This window comes from Gracilinanus agilis, chromosome 2 (genome assembly GCF_016433145.1).
Source record: "Gracilinanus agilis isolate LMUSP501 chromosome 2, AgileGrace, whole genome shotgun sequence".
Taxonomy (NCBI): domain Eukaryota; kingdom Metazoa; phylum Chordata; class Mammalia; order Didelphimorphia; family Didelphidae; genus Gracilinanus; species Gracilinanus agilis.
The window spans coordinates 207,626,917-207,652,001 of NC_058131.1; the positions used below are offsets into that span (position 1 = coordinate 207,626,917).

The window sequence follows — 25,085 nt, forward strand, 5'->3', positions numbered from 1 at the left end:
ATGAGCTCCTTCCAGAGCAGAGCAGCCTTAACAGTGGAAGATTTCAGTTCTCGAGTAAAGGATTCCCATATGAGCTGAGCCCCTACAAGGGAACCAGTCTTGGGGAGATGGAGAGGCAGAGAGTTTCTACCTCTCTACTTCCCTCCCCATCCCACCTCTCACTGACTCTCATTGAAGAGGAGGGGCCAGTAAGAGAGACAACACAAATAACCCAGAGCAATGACAACCAAGCACAAATACAGATAGAGAAGTACAAAAAGTTAGCCTGAAGAAAGAAATAGTTTCAAGGTATCATGGCTCCCCTAAACCAGAAAAAATGTTGGTGAAAGAAAAATTTCTCTTTGGACACATAGGTCCTCTACTTATACACTTACTGCTATCATAACCTAAGTTTAATATTTATATAATATAATTACATGATAATATTTATATTATATAATAATATTTGTACTATAGAGTAATTATGTTATGTCATATAAATAACATTTATATTATAGAGTGATTTTTGTTATATAATGATCATATAATAATACTTATATAATGATAAATGTTATATAATAATGATAATAATCCTACATTTATTACCTTGGACTCTAGATTCTTGTTGGAGAGATACCCTAGGCTCATGTGTTGAGATATTTTCTATCAACTGTTCATAGTAGATAACTTCTTTCTAAATGTGGTAAAATCAGTATGAAGTACATTAAATGGGGTTCATGAGCAATGCTAAGAGAATAATAAGTAATAATCTGGGTAACTTTTTCTAGAATTCTGAGAAGCTTCTCTCCCTTTTGGGAATGGGTCAGTCTTGTGAAGCCAAGTTGGGACAGTGGACCCAGATGGGGTATTATATGTGTATTTTTTCACTTGGCCTTATCTTTTGTGTATCTTTTCACTTCTTCCCATTCTACAGATGAGACTGGAGGTTTAAGTGAGGGTCTAAGGCAGTTTTCAATGTCATGTCCTTCTGAATCGAAGCCCAGAACTCTCTGCATTACATTCCTACCCAGGTCCCTGGCTGCCCCTGTGAACATTCAGGTCTAGCCCAACTGATAACTGTCCCCTGAAACTTTAGGGTGCATTCCTGGCTCAGCATCTTCTTATAAATTCTTGGGTCTGCTGAGAATATGTCTGCCTCTCCTCTCTGCTGAAATCCTACCCATATATTCTAGTTCCATGAAATCTGCCCCCTTCCCATATTAGAAGTAATCCCTGCCTTTTCTTAACTTTATTTCCTTAAACTGGCTCTAATCAGAGTCTATCTTGAAAAAGTTATTTATATACTTGTCTTATCTCTTCTAATAGACTCAAGGGGAGTTTTTTTTATTATTTTGTTTATTTGTTTGTTTTGTTTGGGAGGGAGGTAATGGAAAGAAGAGTATAACAGGATGGACTCCTTCCAGTCAAACATGCTCTCTGGCACCTTGCTAAAAGACATATCTCATTGGAAGGAAGCTCCTTGGGAAAGCCTCTCATGCAATTATCCTCTAAAGGAGAATCATAGGCTTCACAGAATTTAGAACTGGAAGGAACCTCAGATATCAGTCTAATCCCCTTATTTTAGCATTGAAGAAACTGAGGCTTGTGGATGTTAAATAACTTGACTAAAATTATTCAAATAGATGGAGGCTGCTAGGTAACACAGTCAGGACAACCCAAGTTTAAATCCAGCCCCAGAAGCCTTTCACTTAACCACTTTGAATCTTAATATAAATTTGTTTGTATATTTAAAGCACTTTGTAAGCTTTCCTGATTTTTCTTGTACTGACCTCCCTTCCACTAGCTTAAAGTATTTCATCCCTTATCAAATTTTCATTCTCCTAGAATATTTTGTATAGATTTCTTCCATACCCCCATCATACACGGTGGTATATTTATTTTCCTGTGTCCATCTATGTCTTGCCCCTTTTCCCTGCCATACTATAATTTAAGTTCCCTAAAGGTAACTGAGAGACACAGTGGATTGATTCAACCCTAGACTTGAATGTAGGAAGACCTGAGTTCAAATTCTTCTTCATTCTCTAGCAATGTGTCCTGTCACTTAATCATCTTCCTACTCAGTTTTCTTATCTGCAAAATGGGGAACAAAATAGCACTTGTCACAGAGGTCATTGTGAAGGTCAAAAGTGATAAAATAGATAAAGTGCTTTACAAACCTCAAAGTGCTCTATAGTTGCTCCATAGTACTATCATTATTATCATTATGACGATAAAAGCCATTCTCAGCTTTTTATCTCCCAATGTAACCAATATTCATTCACATAATAGATGTATAATGAATGTGTATTAAATGGAATTATAAAGTTATAAAGTGCTATAGAAATGTGAATTGTTGCTATTATTTTTCCCTGTGGTCCCCATAGTGTTCTTTCCTGTAGTAAATAGCCCATCAATTCTGGTTAGTGATGATGACCTCATGTGAATTGTTAGCATTAAAATTTGGGAAATTTTGTTTTTTTGATTAGAGCTAAAATTGGTAGCACTAAAGTACAAATCTTGAATCATGAATTTTTAATAACATAATGTAAACAAATTTAAACTCTTGAAATGGTCAGCAAACAAAGGATTTTATTTTTAACACTGTCTGTTGCCAATTGCAACCCTTTTAAACTTGTCCCATTGTTTAGTTTCTAACTGCCAGATTACTGAAAAACTCTTTTAAAGGAAATGTGGCATTCTAAACAAACATACCAAGACTCCTGTCCAATCCTGCCATTGTTAGACCCCAAAACCTCAGTAGTTAAATTGCAGTGGGACATGGGATGAGATCATAACTATTTTTAATATATGGCAAAATGATTTTTACAATTGGATGAGGATAGAAACCTGTATTGTAAGCTTTTATTCATTCAATAAATATTTACAGAGTGACTAATGTATGTACTAGGTCCTGTGTGAGATGAGGAGGAGAGGAAAGTGAATAATATTTCTAATAATATGACAAAAACAGCAGTGTTAATAGCTAAAATTTATATAACACCATGTGCCAGTAACTGTGCTTAATGTTTTATGAGTATTATATCATTTAATACTCACTACAACCTTGGAAAGTAGGTGCTATTATTATTCCCATTCTGCAAATGAGGAATTTGAGGCAAATAGAGGTTAAGTGACTTGTCCATTGTCACACAGGTAACATGTACCCAAGGCCAGATTTGAACAGAGGTCTTTTTTGACTCTAGACCCAGCAATCTATTTACAACACCACCTTGAAGCCCCCATCTGTTACTCCTAGATGAATTAAAATACGAGAAAAAAAAATCTCTATCCTAAAGGAATGAACATTCTAATGAAGAAAGACATAAATAGGAAATGGGCATCATAATAATAGTACCTATCTCACATGACTGTTGTTAGTATAAAATGTGATAACATATGAATTGTTTTGTTAACCATAAAGTACTATCTAAGTGCTAAGGGGAAAAGGCATCAAAGCAGGTTGTAAAGAGGGAAGGAGATACTTTGCACTGGAACAAAGCTGCTAGTGAGAAGTCTGGAGAATCAGGAGTCAAGCCATGAGGCTCATCTAGACAAGTCCTGAAATGCTGGTACAAAGAGAACCACAGGCCATAGTCATAGCTAGGATGAGAAGACTGCTGGTGATGAGTAAGTGTGGAGATACAATTCAAACTTTTGCCTTCTGACTGTGGCTCCAGCTTACTGTTTCACTTTACTGAGCCAAAAGAAAGAGTTCCAAGTAATAGTATTTTTCTCTCTAAGAACATTTTTAATCCTCCCTCCCCCTCTTTTAATTTCATGTCCATGGTTTGATTTTTTTTTTAATCAATGGCCAGGTGTGGATTTGCAGAGTAGATCACAGGTTGCATCTGAAGCCCCTTCACTCTTTACACCATATTATTTAATTTCCTCCTTTCTGATGGGGACAAAATAGTCTTGTGTTATTTAAATTTCTTTCCTTTATATTTAAAAATCTTTCTTCCTGTAGCTTATAAAATTTGCCAGTGAAATTATTAATTTTAACTACTCTGTTTCTTACTTAGAGTTTGCAGCATAGATTTTGTTTGATGTTCATTTGGTTCTGGAGGTGATCTGTGAATTCTTTAGATTGAAACTTTATTTTCTGTGTTCAGAAATTCTGGGCAGTTTTCTTGTATTTTTTTTTTTTTTGCATTGTGGTATTCTGATTTTTTGATGTGTCTTATTCTCCTGGGAGAACTATGAACCTTAAGTGTTTCTGAGCATTATGTCTTTGAAATCCATGTGTTTTGCTTGCATGGAATCATATTTTTAAAAAAGTATTGGGGGCAGCTGGGTGGCTTAGTGGATTGAGGGCCAGGCCTAGAGAAGGGAGTCCTAGGTTCAAATGTGACCTCAAACACCTCCTAGCTGTGTGACCCTAAGCAAGTCACTTGGCCCACATTGCCTAGCCCTTAACACTCTTCTGCCTTAGAATCAATACAAATTGATTCTAAGATGGAAGGTAAGGGTTTTAAAGATAGGTAGATAGATAGATATAGATATAGATATAGATATAGATATTATTGAGTTTTGCTTCTGGTCTTCCAGATTGTCCTTTATTTCTTTGATTTGCATCCCCAATCAGTTATCCTTTGTTTTGTTTCTTCAGTGAGACTTACCACTGTGGATTCAAGTTTTTCCTATTCTGACAACTATTTCTGTTGTGTAAACTTTTTTTTTTTGCTTTCAAATTTTGCTTGCAAAATTCTCATTTCTCTTTTAAACCATTCAGTAACATTTTGCTGTGATTTAATAGTCTTTTCAGAATCTACAAGGTCCTATGATTCTTTAGGCACTGATTCATTTTCCTTTGTCTTACAATATTTATTTAGAGATTTCTGAAATCTTTTCTTTGATCAGGAGCCCATATTTCTCTTCTGTTAATACCGTCTTCTCTATTGGTCCATGTGTGTTATGCTCAAAGTCTTTAAGTGAGTATTCTTCTTCCTTAGATCTCTAGAAATTTTAGCCATTTTCTTTATTTTTCTCTATTGCTCACTCTCTAACTCTCCCCTTTAATGGTAGTTTCCCTCAGGGTTGGATCTCAAAATGTCTCCCAATGGGCAATTCAAAGTTTACCAGCCTTTGTCCTTGCCCCAAATGACTTCTAGGGGAGAGAACTAATCCCAGTCTTTCTGTAATGGAGTGCCACAGAGCTTCATAAATAAGTCCTGCCCCTGTTCCCTAAGTTCCTCACATCTTTGGCTGAGCTCTGTTAAGGCACACAAAATTTTTTTACTCTTAGTGACTATTGAAACCTGAGTAGATTTATGCTATTTGAATTTTGACACCCTGGAACGAGATGAAGCTGTAGAGTCATGTTGCAGGCCTGGGGTTAACATATTCAGTTGTGGGTGGTAGGTGAGTAGTATAGAGAAAACATGTTAAAGGTTAGAGAATATTATGTTAGTTTTTATCAGGTTTTTACATTGTGTTCTTGGGGTTCTACACTGTGGAGACATTTGAAATTGCTTTATCTCTTACTCATAATTTCTATTTGGAGATCTTTGAGAGAGGTCAGTCACGAGGATTAGAAAAAATATCTAGTCCTTCATCTTCCAAGTAATTGTTTTTTAAAGGAGGCCTGGCAACAGAAAGGTAACTCTGCCAGCCCTGTTATAGTTGTCTTTAAGAACCACATCTGAGAGCACAGGAATCTAGGTTCACCAGTTATTATATTTAGAATGGCTACTTCCTGGTCTAACTTTATTTACACTCATTTCAGAAGGAGGACCTGAGCTTTTACAGTCACAGGGGAAGAAGAAACTGTTTTCATTTTAAATAAGCAATGACATTTCCTTTTTTAACTAGGACCAATTTAAAAAAAAAAAAAACTTTTCTTGCCAATTTAGAGACAGAAGAGATTTTGTTGATTTCTTAGTGTAGGAAAATGGAAGTGAATGTGGAATAGATAAACATCACCATAAATGGAAGGATGAATAAAATTAGCATTGATAGACTACTATAAAGTTAATAAAGACATTTCCTCACAGGTAGATGATTCTAATAACATCTCTGTTTTTCAACTGAGGTAGCTTAAGAAGTGAAATGACTTTCATAGAGTTGAGCTGCTAATAAAAGAAAGCCAAGTTTCTTGGTCCATTGGGCTTCCTACTCTCTGAGCTGATATGACTATCTCAATGAATAGAAATACATAGATAGAATTCCTTGGATTGGATACAAGTTAAAACACGTGCCATATTAAGGATGTTTTTTTGTGTATTTAGAAACAGTGACAATGTTAATATTGTATTGTAACAACATTTTTTCTTTTAAGCAGATGAAAGTCTAGCTATTCCAAGTGATGCTTATTTTTTTGAAATGGTGAAAAATTTTTTTACCTAGGATCTGTGAGCTTAAAAATAATTTTTTGTTAACTATATTTCAGTAATAGTATAATTGGTTTCCTTTGTAATCCTATGTATTTTATTTTCTGCATTTGAAAAACATTATTCTGAGAAGAGGTCCAAATATTGCCAAAGAGATCCATATCACACACACACACACACACACACACACACACACACACACAGACATTTTTATGAAACACCTGCTCTTGCTCCAGTAACTTAAGCTCAATTTCACCAAATCTACTCATTCTTTTGGGCATGAGCTTAGAAAAATTATTTTAGTTTCTCTCTATCTTATTTCCTTCAGTTGAAAAAAATATAAAACCCTTTTAACAAATATATGTAGTCAAACAAAATACATTTGGATCCTAGACTTTGAAGCAGAAGGGATTTCAGTAATCTAATTCAACTTCTCATTTTATCAGTGAGGAAATTAAACGCTGGAGAATGGAGTTACCCTAAGTGACACAGATATCTTAGCCAGAATGTGAACTCAGGCCCCCTGACTCTAAATTTTAGCCCCCAAACCATGCTCCCTTCCCTCCCTTCTTACTAGGAATTTGGAGAAATTCTGGAATACTTAAGAGCTCTTTGGCATCTTAGATAAAACAATGAAACCTAAGGGACTTTTTATGTCGAGTACTCCCTTGTATTTATACAGCCTTTTGGAGATGTTCTTGGCATTGACTATTTTGTTTCTAACACTATTCCCACCTCACCCCAATACATACATATTGTGAATTTTTGTTCTTTATGTAATTAGTAGAATTATCTCATTAACTATTTTTTGTCTGCTTTTTTCTCCTTCCCTTGTTTTACAGGATGACTTCCTCTTAATACATTATGATAAAGGACCTTGTCGGAACAAACTTGGCCATTCTAGGGCATCTGTGATCTGGCACAGAACGCAGGTGGGCATGATGCTGTTTTCCAATTTGGAATACCGTGATATCTGGCTACATGGGAGTGTGTGTGTGTGTGTGTGTGTGTGTGTGTGTGTGTGTGTGTGTGTGTTGTTTATTAATGGCATAAGGACCTAGGAAGTGGTTAGTTGGATGCATTGGATAGGAAGATATAGAAATTCAGTGTATTAATCTTGTGAGCCTAGTTAATGGTCTTTGTTTGGTTTCAGAAGCCCTGAGCTAGCCTTATAATGAAGGTAGATATTGTTTTAAAGATATATAACATAAATTTTCAAAATCCATCTAAGATTTTTAATTACTTAAGCTTTAACTGGTGTTGAGATTTCCATAGAAGGTACCAGCAGAATCCAGGTTGGCAATGAGATCGTATACAGTTTGGGAAAGAAGTCAGAAAATCCACATAGGATCCTAAGGTTTAAAAGGACTTTAAAGAATCATCAGTTTCACCCTATGCTCCTGACTTCCAGATCATAAATGAAGAAACTTAAGTCTCAAAATAGGAAAGTAATTTGTCTAAGATCAAGAGAACTCTCCAAGGCTAAATTCCTGTTCCTATTTCTTCATTTGTTAATTGAGGTGAATGCCTCCCCTACTAACCTCACAGGTTATGAAAAAGATTATATAGAAAGCAGAAGGGAATTAAGAGGTAATACAATTTAACCTCCCTACCTCTAATATCTATCTACATAGAGAGCAAGTATCAGAAGCGGGATTTGGATTCTAAAACCAAATCAAGGGCTCTTCCCATGACATTTCCTAGCTTTAAGGGAAAAGGCGTGATAGAAAAGGGGTAGCTGGGTGGTTTGCAAGTATATTAGTACTTGGTTTACATGTAGAAATGATAAGACTGGGTGGGCAGAAACTGGAAGGCTCAATCTCTTCATAGGCAAAATTGCAAAATTCAAGATTTGGGCCAAATGACCTTCAAGGGTTTTTTTTTTTTTTCAGCTCTAAAAATCTTATAATCGAATGACTTCCAAAGACTTGTCACCTTTGAAACTTGTTATAAGAAATGACTTGCTCTATGAGAAAGGAAATTATTTTACTTTTCAAAATATTAAAAATGCCTTCAGAATAAAGCATAAATATAGGGGAAGTCGTCTAAGAAGTTTCTTCTTAAAACATTTTTCTCTGCAGTTATCAAAAAAGAAAAATAATTATGGCATTTTTAAGAATCTCAAAAATTCCTGTGAACTCTTTGGGAAACAGCCTAAGAATAGAGGGTGGGGATTAATACCAAATTCTACAGGGATAACAGGAATGGGTCTTCATTGCTTCTTTTTTTTTTTTTCCATTGCACCCCTCATATCAAATAGTCTTTACATGATTCCCTCAATTTTAATGTTCATTAAAAAAAAAGTATTCTGCAGCTGGAGAAAAGCAAATTTCAGGTTGCCATACTGAGGGTACTTAATTGTTCAGTCTCTAGTGTCTTTTTGGTGTTCCAGCGCCCTCTGGTGAAATCGCACTTTCTGCAATTTCTAATCAGAAACACTCCTGTTGTGTCACTTTCCTTCCTGACTTCATAGGCTTAAAATACCACTTGCAGGCCATTCCTCCCATTTATTTATGTATCAGTTTTCTCCCTTAAAAGATGTTCTTCACATTTTTTTTGTGTCATAGACCCTGTTGGTAGTCTGGTGAACCCTATGGATCCCGTCTTAGAATAATGTTTTTAAATGCATAAAAGAGCACACATGTGATTACAAAGGCGACCAATTGCATTGAAATATAGTTATCAAAGGGCAACCAGGTGGCTCATGGATAGAGAGCCAGGTTTAGAGACAGGTGAACCTAGGTGCACATACACTTTGAGCTATAAGCAAAGCAAGTCACTTAACCCCTATTGCCAACCCTTACTGTTCCTCTGTCTTGGGGCTGAAACTTGGTACTTCTTCTAAGACAGAAAAAAAAGGATTTAAAAAAATAACTTCTGGGGCTTCAAAATTAGGCCTATAGACTTTCATTTTCCTGTGGACATTTTTTTTAACTCCTTAAGCATCCTAGGTGTTAGTATGTCTTATATTCAGAGGGGGCAGGATCCTCTTTTTGCCAGTGTAGGGCAGCAGATATTGTCACAGCATTTCAGAACTGGGAGTGACTTTATAGGATATTTGGCTTTAATCTTTCCTTTTCCAGATGAGAAAACTAAAGACCAATGAGTGATGGGACAGAATTAGAATTAGAACTCAGTTTTTTTGACTTCTAGTCAAGAGCTGCTGCCACAGGATTGTCCCTGTCTAAACATAGTTAAAACGATGAAGAGAAATAGAATGCTTTATGTCTTTTTATTTTTATTATTTCCAAAGTATTTTCATTTACGTGAAATTTGCTATCACATGAAGTCGAGTAGATATTATCACCATTCTACAATCAAGGGGACTTAGGGCATGTTATTAGTCCTACTTTTATAAATAATCATTATTACTATTTTTATAAATAAGGAAACCAAGGCTCAGCAAGTATATGAAAAAGCAAAGAACTTAGAATTGAAAGACCTAGGTTCTAATCCCAGTTCTATCTTTTATTAAGTAATCAATCAATAAACATTTATTCAGCCTTTCTTATGTGCCACACACTGTACTAAATTCTGGGGATACAAAGACATAAGCAAAATTGTTCCTAACTGTAGACCTTTGGGCAGTCCCTTAACTCCATGTATTCCAGTTTCTTTTTCTGTAAAAGAAGAGGATTAGAGTGGATGACAACAAAATTCTAGCTCTAGAACTGATTGGAGCCTTCCTGGTTGTCTTAGTACAACTTTTTCTTTTGATGAAGAAAGACTTGTCCAGGGTCACACAGGTGATAAGCACCAGGGCCTTTCTAATCACAGAGGTCCAAGAGTCTTTAGTTGTTTCAGCGACCGTGATTATAAGTGATTTGCCCAAGTTGTTGTGGCAGAGCCAAGACTAGGACTCAGTTGTCCTGACTCCCAGCTCAATGCAATTTTTACTAGGCAATCTTTCATCTAAACTATAGACTCCCTCAATTTTCCCTCAGTTTATTCAGTCCCACCTCTCATAGTCTCTTACATTATAAGCTCTACTATAGAACACAGATAAGATCTAAATCAAACATGTCTCGAAACCCACCTGCTCGTAAAATAGATAAGAAAGGAAAATTGGGCAACAGTGAGATGCTATCCATGCTGAGACAGAAATAACTATACTTACAGGAAGATATCTTATATTGAATTTATGAGGAAATCACCGTCCAGGGAAGAGTGAATTGGCTATTTCCCTGGGGAAGTTAATGGCTTTTCGCCCTGGACTGCTGAAGAACTGAGGAGGCCTGAAGCATTATTGGGTGTTCCAGAGATCCCTCAGGCAGGAAAATCTATGAATAGCTCTAATAAAGACAGAGATATGTCAAGTGAGAATAACAGCCTGACCTACTTTTGTCTCAGTTCCTTTTCCCTCCATATTCCCTGTTTTAATTCCCCCCAGCCATAGAAGCTGGTCTCAACTACGTGATGATTTCAAGATTTGCCCACTTGCCTCTCCTGATGTTAGAATGTGCTTGTATCAGAACATTTAAAAAAAAATTTTACAAGGGGTTTTTTGGGCACCTTTAGTCTTCCCTGAACCTTACATCCAATCCAAGAACACTACAACCTTCAAATTAAAAAAAAATAAGCCAGCATCTATTGAGGGACTAAAATACAGAGAATTATCATTGATGAGTATCAAGCAGATTCATCTTCCTTTCCCCACATACTTCTGCCCTCTAAGAAGTTTAATCTAATAGACTTTTAAAGTGAAAACTCTTTTTACCTCACCATATTTCTCATCCATCTTTGCCTTTTAAAATAGACTCTTAGCAAGGAATAGGGAAAAGAACATTGGCCAAATAGTCAGACAATCTCGGTTCTAGTCCTGGCTCTGACCCTTCCTGTGTGACATTATCAGAATTTCCTCATTTGTAAAATGAGTGTTGGGATAGAGGAACTCGATTGGCCCATTTTTTAGCTCTAAAGTTATGATCACTATGATCCTTACTATTCCTCAGAGCCTTAGTTTCCCCTTCTGCAAAGTAGGGTAGTTGGACCAGATCATGCCAAAGCTAACTTCCAAGTCCAGACTGTGATGTTTCGTGAAACAACTGCCTGATTTCATCGAATAGTTTTATTAAAGGTTAAAAGTGAATTAAGGGCTCATTTATTTGGTTGAGACTTTACTTTTCTCTCTCCCCCAAACTCCATTTGTATCCTTAATTTCCAGGGGGCTAAGTAATATTTTTTCTGGAAAGGGGGCGGTAGGCCAAAAAAGTTTGGTAACCACTGATCTAATCCATCCTTTTGTTTTCAAGCTAGAACATACCTATTTGAGATTAGGCAGAAGAGAATCTACAGTAGGTACATCTAATTTTTCCTACATCTTCAACATCAGGCTATTCCACAAAGCGATATTTTCCAGACAATCAATACTTTTAAATGCAAACATTTAGAAACAATAGCTCTCTTTTTTTTTTTTTAAACCCTTGTACTTCGGTGTATTGTCTCATAGGTGGAAGATTGGTAAGGGTGGGCAATGGGGGTCAAGTGACTTGCCCAGGGTCACACAGCTGGGAAGTGGCTGAGGCTGGGTTTGAACCTAGGACCTCCTGTCTCTAGGCCTGACTCTCACTCCACTGAGCTACCCAGCTGCCCCAACAATAGCTCTTTTTGATAGAGGTCTTTCTAAAATAGACTTGTCTTAGGAATCTAAGATTACTAAATGCAATTTTGCCTTTGCTTGAAGGTAGCTAAGTGGTGCAATGGATGGAGCACTTGTTTTGGAGTCAGAGCGACCCAAGTTTAAATCTGACCGCAGTTACTAGTTGTGTGACCTTGAACAAGTCACTTAATTACCATTTGCCTCAGTTTCTTCATTTGTAAAATGAGGATAATAATATTGTCTACTTCCCTTGCATGTAGCAAGTGCTATATAAATGTTAGTTGTTTTTTTTTTAAGAAACAAGAATATTTTAGTATAAAGAACACTGTATTTTAATACAGACCTAGAGTTCAAGACATACCAGCTGTGGTACTTATTTATTTCCCAAGAAATGGACTTCAGTTGTTTTTTTGTTTGTTTGTTTTACTTATAAAATGAATAGACTAGTTTAGATCGGTGTTTCTTAATTTATTTTTGCATAATGGAGCACATTTTCAATTTAATGGAGCCTCTATGGAATTTTTCTAAGAATATTTTTTAATAGATAAAATAAAACATTGAATTACAAAGGAAACCAATTATTGAAAAACAATTGTTGTTGCTCCTAAGTTAATTGACCGCACATTAAGAACAGAGCTTCTTAGGCCTAGGTGATCTCTAAGATACCCTTCAGCTTTCAGTTCCTAATAACTGTGTAATTGTTTTTCAACATAATGCCTTGCTATTTCTTGGACCTACTGAGAGAGAGACACACAGAGGCAGAGAGAGAGAGAGAGAGAGAGAGAGAGAGAGAGAGAGAGAGAGAGAGAGAGAGAGAGAGAGCGCTTACATTGTCTTCCTCAACATTAAATTATGACTTTTTGAGTTCTTCGTTCTTTTTTTTTTTAACCCTTAACTTCTGTATATTGGCTCTTAGGTGGAAGAGTGGTAAGGGTGGGCAATGGGGGTCAAGTGACTTGTCCAGGGTCACACAGCTGGGAAGTATCTGAGGCCGCATTTGAACCGAGGACCTCCCGTCTCTAGGCCTGACTCTCAATCCACTGAGCTACCCAGCTGCCGTCTGATTTTTTTTTAAATAGTTTTTCTTCTCTTCCTTCATTGTCCCGTTGTTCAGAATCACCTCTTAATGTTGTCAGCTTACTGTTCCTTAGCATCCTTTCTTACTTTTCACTAACCTTCTACTCTGTTGTGGTCTGGGAAACCTGATTGACCACCTTTATTAGTAGTGTATTTTAATTATTTTAATTTATAGATATTATGGCATTTCTTGACCATTCCCTTTTCTCCTATTACTTGGATTTGACAGAAAACTGAGAAATACACTATACTTGATTTTTATTTAATTGTTTATTTGGAAGGAAAACTTTAAAGTCACTTTATCCTACCTTCCCCTCATATACTAAATTCCCCTACAAAATCTCTGACAAATAGCCATACACCCTCTTTTTTTGACGCCCTGAAATTTTCTACCTTCTGAGGTAGACAATTTCATTTTCAGATAGCTCTCATTTCCAGGAAATGTTTCTTTCCATTGACCTGACCTGAAATCTCTTTCCTTGTAACTTGTACCCATTGTTCCTACTTCTGCCCTTTACTATCAAGGAGGATAAATCCAATCTCTCTTCCATATAACAGCTTTTCAAATACTTTTCTGCTGTTCAATAGTTTCAGTTGTGCCAGACCCTTTGTAACCCCATTTGGAATTTTCTTGGCAAAGATACTGGAGTGTTTTGCAATTTCCTTCTCTAACTCATTTTACAAAGAAAGAAACTGAGACCAACAGGGTTAAGTGATTTGCCCAAGGTCACGCTAGTAAGGGTCCAAGGCCATATTTGAACTAAGAAAGATGAGCCTTCCTGACTTCAGGCCTGGCACTCTCTCTACTGAGCCACTTTGCTGCCCTTTTCAAATATTTTAATAAACAAATAAAAGCATGTCGTGGATGCCACAAAGCTCAAAAGCAGGATAAAGCAATAGAATCAGGCAACTAGAAGCAAGGACGGGAGAATTTTCTTTTTTCCACTAAGTCAAATTTGAGGGATGCTTCATACATGTATGCTTCCCTCTGGAGGTGAGCAGAGGAGGTGATATAGAGGAGCAGAAGGGAGACTATATGGAGGTCTGCAGGAGGGAAAGAAGCAGCAATCTAAGTCCTTCTTTTGGATGTGCCTGAGATATTTTATTCTCATGCTTTGGACAGCAGGTGGTGCTCTCCCTCCTTTTTACACAACTCCAGGATCACTTAGACTCACAAATCCACAAGCATTTGGCTTCATTCAGTGTGCTCAGGCACTGTTAGATTGTGCCCTAATATTTCTGTCATTTCATTGATTTTCCCTTTGCCCCCACCACAGATTGCAATCCTCATGCTGCAGTAAACAGTCTGATAGTACAGGGGAACTAGTTCTGGGCTCTGAGTAAGAATTCTGAAGTTCAGATCCTAACTCTGCCTGAAATTAGGGTCATGCGTCTTAGGGCCAGTTATGCATCCTCTCGGATTCTCAGTTTTTTCATCTGTAAAATGAGGGGTTACACTAGACTGTCTTTAAGAACCTTCCCAATTCTAACAATTTCTGAAGCTGAGGCTACAAAGAAAGCTACTGTGATTTAAAAAAAAAAAAACAAAAAAAAAAACGATTTTTTTTGTGACCACCCCCAGAGTGAGGATATTTCTCAGGTGATTCTCAGAGGAGTCACCCTTTCCATCTTGCTACTGAGGAAGACTTTAGTATATTTTGGAAGGTAGGTTGTGGTGCCTATTATAATTAATCAAAGCTTTCTTGCATCTTGAAACCTTGACAAGTAACTTTGACAAGGTAAGTACTCAGAAAACGAGTTGAGGTCCAGAATATCCATTCAGTAAGAAAGTTTACTCAAATTCTTTTGGAGTTGGGTCAGATTCAGACACATACTTTATCACTTTCTAGATTGAGTGTTCGTCTTTATGAATAAACACTAACACTCAGGAAGAACTTCATTCAAATTCTGCCTCAGATACTTTCTAATTACATGACCTTGGGCAAGTGACTTACCTCTACTGATCTTGGATTTTCCTCATCTCTAAAAGGAGATAATTGGCATTTGCCTCACAGTCTTGTCTTAAATATTATATATAGTGATATACTTCTAAGTACTTTGTAAACCTTAAAATGCTATATAATGCATGCTGTCATCATTATCATTTTATTATATTATAATATCATGATTTGAAACCTTCTTAGGTATCTTTAATATTCTTCGGGCTTCAGGGCGTTTCTTAAGGGGCCTCTCTGTTACTTCTTGGCACACCATGGTACACTCCATAACCAAATACCAGGAGATTATTGATATTAAACTCCAATAACAATAATATAACATCTTATGGCTCCCTCACCACAAACCTGTAAGGAAGATGGTATTATTGTCCATGGCAAAGAAGAAGAAATGGCATTAGAAAAATTAACTGATTGGCCAAAGGAGAGACAGCAATGAATGGTGACAACTGAAGCAAACCCTGGATTTATAATTCTGCTACTGAGGCTTCTGGATCCTTTGTGAAAAATGAAAAAAATTGACATGAATATAGTACTTTAGTGCTTTACAAAGGGCTTCACATAGCTGCTCATTTGATTCTCAACAGAAATCTATGAACTAGAGCAAATTAGTTTACAGATAAAGAAAATGAGAATCAGAAAGCCTAAGTGATTTGCTTCAGACATTTAGAAGCTGGGTGACATTGGGCAAGTCACTAAAAAAAAACCTTCTGTTTGCCTCAGTTTTCTAATCTGTAAAATGAGTATAATAATAACAGCAACTATCTCCCAGGGTTGTTGTAAGGATCAAATGAGATAATATTTGTAAATTGCTTAGCATGGTAACTGACATGTAGTAGGTGCTATTATTATAATTACATTATTATATCATATTATATTAGCTATTATCATTATTACATATTATATTAGCTATTATCATTATCATGATTACATTATTATATTCACTATTATCATTATCATTATTGTATATTTTAGATATGATCATTATTACATAGTATATTAGATATTATTATTATCATTATTATATATTATATTAGCTATTATCATTATCATGATTACATTATTATATTCACTATTATCATTATCATTACATTATATTATATTGTATATATATCGTATATATACATTATATTACTACATTAGTTATTATTACAAATATTTGTTATTATGATTACATTATTATATTTGCTATTACCATTATTATTACATTATTATATATTAGTACATTATCTATTATGATTATATATCATATTAGTTATTATAATTATCATCGTTACTACATTTTAATTATATATTATATTAGCTATTATTATGATTATGATTATTATATTTGCTATTACATTATTATTATATTATTATATATTCATACATTAGCTATTATTATAATTATATATTATATTCATTGTTATAATTATCATTACTACATTTTAATTATATATTATTATATGCTATTGTTATGATTATCATTGTTACATTGTTATTATATATTATTACATTAGCTATTGTTATTATTATTGCTGTTGTTATTATTGTTTATCAAACCATGCATGTTTTGGAATGAAAAGCTTAACAAACCAAAAACAGCTATGTGATTAAGGGTGACATAGGATTGCTTGGGAGCTACTCTGCTTACAAACTCATAAATCCCATTTTCTTTCTTTTTTCTTTTATTTGTCCATCATTCCAGGTGGTGGGCATTTTTGCTGGTTTTGGCCTTTTGCTGTTAGTGGCCTCCCCCTTCTTGTTACTGGCGACACCTTTTGTTCTCTGCTGCAAGTGCAAGTGTCATAAAGGCGATGATGATCCCCTACCAACCTAGACCCAGGGAAGACTGGACTCCTGCCTTTGGGGAAACGTGGTTCTCCCCCTCCTCCCACTCCCTCCCCTGCCCTCGCACTCCCCATCGTTACAGCCTCACGTCCTCCATCCTGCTTCCCAGCGACACATGGTGCCATGATTCTGGGGACTAATGTCAAGGCAGTTCCAAAGGCCCATTTGCAGAGGTCCAGCAGGAATGTGGAAGATGAGTCAGGCAGTTCCTGTTGTGCAGACGACAGAGAGACATGCCGGCCGGTTTTCAAAGGGAAATGCACCCGGTAAAAATATGTGGTAGCTTTGTGTGGCCAGAGACCATAGGGATGGAGGCCAAATGTGCCAGACCCACAGCCTAAGAGACAATAAGTCGCAGGGCATTGTCCTTTTATAGCAATCGGCATCAAGATGGGATCTTCCTCTTTAGAGAAGGGATTGGAGAATCACCTGTAACTTCAAACAGAATCGGTGTCAGCCAATTTTGGAGAAGATCTCTGTTAATTACACTCCATTTTCCAGTTGGCATCACCCAATCCTTTTTGGTGAGAGATTTTTTATTCATCTGGACAGTAGAAATCGACTGGCTGCCTAGAAACCATTCCAGGTCCTTTCGAAGGTGGAAGGGGAAGGAGAATTACTGCCTCAAGACTTGTCTAGCTTTGCTGCATTCTGAAACATTTAGAAAGTCTCATGTGCTTTGTCTTGTTATGATGTCTTTTGAAAAACTGTTAGTTGGAGCGGGGAGGACACAAACCTGTTACTACCCCATGGATGTTCTTTGTGAAAATTACTGCCATGTTTGAAAGGGCATCCCTGTTGTTGGTCTTTATGAATTTGTTTGGCTAGTTAAGGATGCACTCCACACATAGGGCTCATAATTTCTTATCCAGGTATCAGGATTCTTTTTGTCTCTAAACCAAATGTGTAAATAGTTCAGTTCAGAATTGCTAAGGTTAGGAAACCCGAAGCAGCTTGCCTTTGTCTTATCAAACAAGGAGAATGAACAGTGCAGTATTACTGTCTCATTAGCTACCTGCAGACTCATTCATAGACCAGCAGGGATTTCTCCTTTAGAAAGCAAGAAAGTTCTCATCTCTGTGAGTCTAGAGGAGTTCCTGGAATTTGTATTTCACTTTAAAAAGTTATTCAACTATTTAAAAAATATATATTTTCTTGTCCCAGTACTGTTAGTAGTCCCACTATGACCAACATTTTCCTGTCAAAAAATCATTCCATTTCATTCAATTCACTCTTATTTGAAGTTTGGTTCTTTTGTCAACTCTAGAGCTTTCTCATGGTTTCCAAGACAGCAGAAGTTATCTGGAAGCCAACAGCATACAAGTCAATCATAAAATGCAAATTGCTCTGTGTCTGAGCTTTGGAAAGAATAGAGATTGTGCACATCAAAAGGGTTTGGTGATAAAAATGGGCTAAAAACTACAAGGGAGTGGAGGCAGACTGCTGCATTTGTGTCACAGGAATATCATGGGTCCTTTTATCATTAGACTGGTTCTCAATACCATGCCACATTCTCTATTGCTTACCTGATCTGTTGTCTATATAGATATATAAAAAAATCAACTCTTACTAGAGAGATTTTTTTTCCTCTGGAATTTAATGGATGGACAAGAAGCAGTCTTCCAGATAGAATTATGCAGAAGAATGTCTGATTAGGATCAGAGCTGGTGAGGGCTTTATAGATAATTTAAACTAATGCCTTCATTCTTCAGAGAAGGAGTTGGGCCAACAGAAGGGAAGTGACTTGTATAAAGTCAACAAAAGAGTAAATAGCAGAGCCAGGGTTGGGACTTAAGTCCCATGAACCTAAGACTGGAGTGGTTTCTACCACATTGTACAACTTTCCAGTAATTTCCATTAGTTTTTCACTTCTAAGTATTGGAAAATTGATCTCACCTTTCAATTTGCCTTTCTGAGGTCAGCAATTATACCCATGTTGAAAAGAGGGCATCATCATGTTACCTGTCACATTTCACTCCCTGGAGAATTACAAAATAAGTTGTCTTCCTTTCATTCTTATGTTACGTTTACTGGAGAAACTAAATCCATGTTGAGGGCTATTTGGTATCTAATTTACATTGGTTTTTTTTTTATTTCTCTTACATCTGTTTATTTTACACTTTACCCTTGACTAAATAGGTAAACCCATTCAGGACTGAGACCTTTCAAACTGTGAGTGTGGTGAACATAATTGTCAGGGAGGACCCTGTGTAATTATTTGATAAATAGACGGAGGGGATTGAAGTCCTCTATCACTTCAGAGAGCATTATAGAAGAAACTAATGACGTGAATACCTGGGGTCTCAGCAGAGGATCTAGGAATTCAATAACCTAGAAAAATGATTAGCAAACTGCTATAATGCATGGCCAGTGGCCAATTTTTCATCACATTTGGGCTGATTCCCAGGGCTATGCCCTTCTTTCTACTGCTTACAAGAGCCACTGCTCATGTCAGTAATCACAATCATTAATACTCCTCCTATCTTCCAAATGTCATGGGTACCCTGATCCTGACTTAGGTTTCTTTTTAGCACTTAGGAAGTTTAGACTCTTATAATCAAAAACATGGCAGTGACCTTACAAAGTAATTTAATCTCTGTATAATGAATGAGTCTCCTTTGCTGCATTTCTAATAATTGGTTGTTCACCTTTTGCTCAGACACCTCCAATGACAAGGAACTTGCCATCTCAATAAGACAACCCATTTGTTAGAAAGTTCTTCCTCATTGCTAAAGGATTTTACTCATCATGACATGATTTACATCATCATATGTTCTTAATGATTTGTAGCTGCAAGGGTGATGCTGTATATGAATTGTATACTTTGGTTATTTCAATAATCCTCTGAGGTAGATAGTGCATGATTATCCTCATTTTGCAAATGAGGAAAGCGAGGCTCAGGGAAATTAAACAATTTGCCCAAGTCCCCACCATTAACTCACAGTAAAATCTGAACTTGAAGCAAGGCTTCAGTCCAGTACTCTTTTCACTTTGCCATTTTGGAAAAGTTTCCAAAGGTTCAAACTCTTATTAGATTTCTCTATCAGGTGTGAGCCCTTTTGGTTGTAGTTTGAAGTCAGTTCCACCTGGGCTAAGATATTAATTTGTACCCAAACTTAGAGTTGTACCTTGGACTCTAATTTGCATTGTGGGCACTTAGTTGATGGTGGTAATGATAACTTGTTTTTTCAATAATACCTTTACATTCACCTTCAAATTTTCATTACAACATCCATTAGCGTAAGCATCATCACACCTGTCTTTGGGATGAGAAATCTGAGGCTTAAGGTTATGAAGTGACCCCCCCACAGCCAACGAGCCGTGGAGTAGGCTATTTCAGACCCTTCAGGGACTAGAGTACAAAAGGGAATATTTCTAGAATAAATTTAACAGTCAGGAACCAGAAAAGTGGGTAATTATTTCAGTGACTGGTGGGTCTCATTGATCTTCCCTGAGCATGCCTGGGGTTCTTCTGGGTTTGATTTTGAAGACAAATGTCATCTGCCTTACTTTGACATAATCATTTATGCTGACACATCTGTGGCATCATGTCACATCTGACTTCACTGATACCTCACCACAGTTTTCATTGAGCCAGTTTTATCTTTAGTGAAAAACTAAGTTCTTTCTATGAGGCTCTTATGGAGAGACCTCTTGGCTTAAGGATGAGAGTACTAGACCTACAGGCAGGAAGATGTGGGTTCAACTGCCCCCTTCAATACATATTAGCTGTATGACTAAGGGCAAGTCACTTTTGCTCTCTGAGACAACTTCCTTGTCTGTAAAATGGGAATAATAACACCTCTAGTATCTACCTCACATGATTTCTGAGAGACTCGAATTGGATAATGAGGTCAAGTGCTTTGCAAACCTTATTGTATTAAAATTAGCTGTTGTTATTAAAGCTGTTCACTCTCAGAAGCATATCACACTGGGTCAGGACAGTGCTTTCTCCTGTAGCACCCTGTGATCTCCTCCATAAGGCCATTCCTTTCATTGATACAGATTGCAACCTGGAGGTACCTTCGTGTCCTGGGTGACTTTGAAGCTTGACAAGCATGATCTGCCCAGTTGTACTGGGGGACTTTCTTGCTATATTGGGACATTAAAAATAGCAGTGGAGTGGGAGGTTCTACATGTGCAGAAGCTGTTCCTCTGACGCTCTGCATATGACTAGTTCATCACACATTGTTAACTGTATTTGTAAATCATAGATGGAACCCTGAGGCAAGATTTTTGAACTTGACATCCAGCAGAAAGCTTTTGGAAGCAATCCTCTTGCCCATTGATAGCATCAACTATAACTTACATTCCTGAAATGCTTCAGTTTACAATGTTTCCTCCACAAAAAACCCATGGGGAATTAAGTGATATGAGTAAATACTATCCTCATTTCCCAAATGAGGAAATTTAGGCTCAGAGAGAACTTGTGCCCATGATCCTTACGTCAGTCAATGTCAGGACATGTACTTGAACCCATGTCTCTTTCCTCAAAGCCCAAACATTCTTTCATGAGATAATGGAATTAGAACTGGAAGACAGTGTAGACATGTAGTGCAGTCTCCTCATTTTAGAGAAGAAATAGATCTAGAATGATCAAATTACTAGCCCAAATCACGTTGATATTAAGGGGCAGAATAAGAATTTGAACTCAGGTCCTTTGACTTTATATTACATCACTTCTACAATACTGCTTTGTCTCTTGCGTGGACTGACAACATAACATTGATTTTATGTTAGTCAATTCCACAGTGTTCTCATTTTCATTCCTTTAATTCTTTATTATATCATTTGCCTTGTAAGATAATAGTGTGACTGCTTTATAAGGGACAACTAACCATATTACTTAACATCAATCTAGCTTTTGTGAATTAGACTTGAATTGGGGGTAGATAATGTAATTTATGGCATATCTGAGTCACTGCAATAAGCCACCTTAAATCACATGTGTCTGTGATCCCGTAGTTTTGGAAATTTCCCCAAGACATTTAGATCATAGCCGCCTCATCCTGTCGTTCCAGGATGCCAACCCATCCTGTGCTACTAGTGTCTATGTCCTCTCCAAAGTTCAATACCTTAACACATAATTTTACTATACTTGAGAGATCCTCCTGCTTGGATTCATCCAGAAGGTGCTGTTACCCATCTGACTTGGCTTCATTTTTTGTTGTCCAAGGCAGCTGCCCTCAGGGATGTTCTTACCTCTGAAAAGAGGGGTGAAAATTTTGAAGTAAGAACCAAGCTGTTAAAGTACAGTATGAAGAACATTCAACTCTATTCCTTTTTTTCCTAGTACCACAAAATTGAAAAATCTTTTTCTTCACTCTAAGAACAGCCCAAATTCCTATTTGGAGAGCCTAAGATCCTTGGGGGGGGGGGAAGCAATACCAGAAATGCACTAATCTAAAACTATAATAATTTTCCCCACTAGTAATACAGTGAAATTGTTGGGAGCCACTCAGAGAAATAGGGTCTTCCAATATCACAAAGGAAAACTGTCCTTAGTCTACTTAAAATTTGAGTTCTTACATTGCAACATTTATGGGTGGGATTTGTGTACATTTTTCATTTTCCTTTTTATTGAAAACATGATGATTAAAATATCAAGAGAATACAAATAGCATGTATGAAAACCAAAGCTTGAGTACTTCTTATAACTAACCCAAGCCCTTATGAAAATGGACAAAACGATGGGTCTGCTGTAGGCATTATAAGAAATTTCCAAGGGAGAGGAGATCAGCATTAATACAAACTTGATGAAGTGCTTATATAGAGCATGCCCTTTTTGTGTCTTAAAACTCATGGATTTTATTCTGGCTTTGGTTTGTGAAACTCCTTCTTCCACAATTCCAGGAACATTAGGTGCAGGTATGTGTTATATGACTGAACTTTTTTTTTCTTGCTTATTTACCTTGGATGTATTTTAACCCTATATAGAGATATGCATGAATGAGTCATGCAGTTGTATAAATTATGTATTGCACCAGTGATGGTTTAAAAAAGGAAAAAAAAACAGTTTGGTTTGTGTATTTGAAATGTTAAGTACATTTTTGTGCCACTAACACTGTGATGTATAAAATGAGCTGTTGAATGCCTTTTAATGTTGTGTTTTGTACTTGGAATCATAATGAAAAGTTTAATTTGTAATTTCAATACATATTTTAAATGATGGTGGCTTCTGTGATTATTATTTTTTTTAGTTTTTAAATGGAAAATCTTTCTCCCAGTTCTCTTTGGCTAGAATAAAGTTTTGGAAATCTACCTTTAATAGGAACATGGAAATAATTGATTGAGAGTAGGTTTAGAGTCAAGAAGATCTGATTTTAAAGTCCTGCCTCTGATAAATACTAGCTAGAGGACTCTGATCAAGTCACTTAACCACTTAGTGAGGCATCTCTTTGAGAATAGAAGTTGCACAGTGGTTGCTGATACGTTTTGACTGAGGGAATTGCCCTTGCTGAGGGTTTGTTGCATCGACACATATCAACTATCCATCCCAAAGGAAAAAAAATATACAAATATTTCATTTCCATCAATTAGTCATTTACTGAGTACCCTGCTGTGTGCCCAGAGTAATACAAAAATCAAGAAAATGGTCTGTTTGCGAAAATTTCCTCATTGATGGTGTCTTTGTAGATACTAAAAGGAAGATGGACCTCACTCATGGAAAACAGAGGGCTGACTAAAATGCATCTCAAAGAACCTTCTGCATTCCAGGGAAGAAAATGTTGATATTCCAAAGTTTTGTTTTTTTAGTTTATTCCAATATTTTTTAATGAATTCACAAATATTTTTAATGAAGAAACCAAGGCACAGAGAGGTTACTGGTAAGTGACTTCACTGAAAGTCTTCTCCTATATGTTGGAAGTAATATTCAAAACCCCCTTTTAGTCAACTCCAGTACTTTCTCCTTTACATTATTGACTTTCATTTTTCAGTGAGGCTACATAGGGAATTATATTTCAATTGATTAAAAGGAAATGGACAGCATTGGAAAGCATGTCCTGAAAATAGTCTGTGACTTCTTTTGGGCTATGATTTTGAGTGGCCATTTATTCCCTGGATGATCTTGCCCAAGTGACTAATATTTCAGGTTTTCACTTTTCTCATTTATAACATAAAGGATACTGATTAGAAGACTTCTAAGATTCTTCCCAGTTCTAAATCTTTGGTACTATGTTTAAAAAAGTGATATATGAAATAAAGCTGGAAGTTAAGAATTCATCGGTTAAATCTGCCTCTGATACATAATGTATGTGTGACCATGGGCAAATAACTTAACCATTCAGTGATGAAAAGTCTCCAAGTAATTAATTCAATATGCATTTATTTTATTTTTAAAACCTTTTAATTTAAATTAATTTTTCCCAGTTTCTTGAAAAAGTCTCCATATTGATTCTCAAATTTTCAAACTACTTCTTCTCCATGTTGAGATGGTAAGCAATCTCACATAGATTTTACATGTAAAATCATGTCAGAACACATTTATTAAATAATTTTTGTACTTCAAACTTTTTTTTAAAGATTAAACTTAAGACATTTTTCCATAATGTTATAAACTGCAACACCACAAAACTCAACTCATCAATCACAGAGGATTCTCTTTTCTAACTTTTCCTATACATCCACCACCACCAAGTAACTAAAAAAAATTAAATTCAGTTAGTTGAGCATTCAGAATTAAGCCATCCCAGTCACAAGAAATAGGTTTAAATGTAGTTTTACCATTTATTATCAATGTCACTTTAGGGAAATCATGGTCTAGAGGCCATCCAATTCGACCTCATTTTATAGTTAAAGAACAAATTATTAAGTGACTCATTAGAGGTTATATAAGTAATAATTAGCAGAAAAAAGATTTGAATTTGGGTTCAATGTAACTGTATGCAACCACAGCTACAACTCTGGCTCATGAATTCCTCCTGTTGATAATCTGACAGAGGACACAATTAACTCAGCAAGGATATTTGCTGAAATGGCATAGTGAGAAAAGTCCCAACAGAGCATCCCCACCACAAACGTGGGCCACACTATCCATAAGTACATACAGCATCAATGGAAAAGCAAATATTCATAGAGTTCATTGGCAGAGTCACACGTGACAATACTTGGTGAAGGTCACTTAAACCTTTAGTGCCCACTTTTTGGGTCTTTAGTTTCCCCATCTATAAGACAGATTTAGGGGTAACCTAAATGACCTCTGAGATCCTTTCTAAATCAACAGTCCTAAAAGGCTCTCCCTCTCTTCCTCCCTTCTACAAATAGCACTCCCTAAATTGGTTTTGACGGTGGATCTTCTAAATTTCTTCACTGGTA

At 36.4% G+C, this 25,085-nt stretch overlaps 1 protein-coding gene across 2 annotated transcripts in view; it reads left to right on the top strand.

Annotated features, from left to right (window-relative positions):
• Positions 1–16,758, top strand: part of RNF144A (ring finger protein 144A) — a 68,198-nt gene extending 51,440 nt beyond the window's left edge. The window contains exons 6-7 of one of the 2 annotated variants that reach the window (XM_044663617.1): positions 7,151–7,240; positions 16,627–16,758. In XM_044663617.1, coding sequence (XP_044519552.1) covers positions 7,151–7,240; positions 16,627–16,758 — 222 coding nt within the window. Of the gene's footprint in view, positions 1–7,150; positions 7,245–7,556; positions 7,727–16,626 lie in introns of those variants that run through there. The other variant, XM_044663616.1, reaches the window with a different exon arrangement.
• Positions 16,759–25,085: the final 8,327 nt, after the last annotated feature.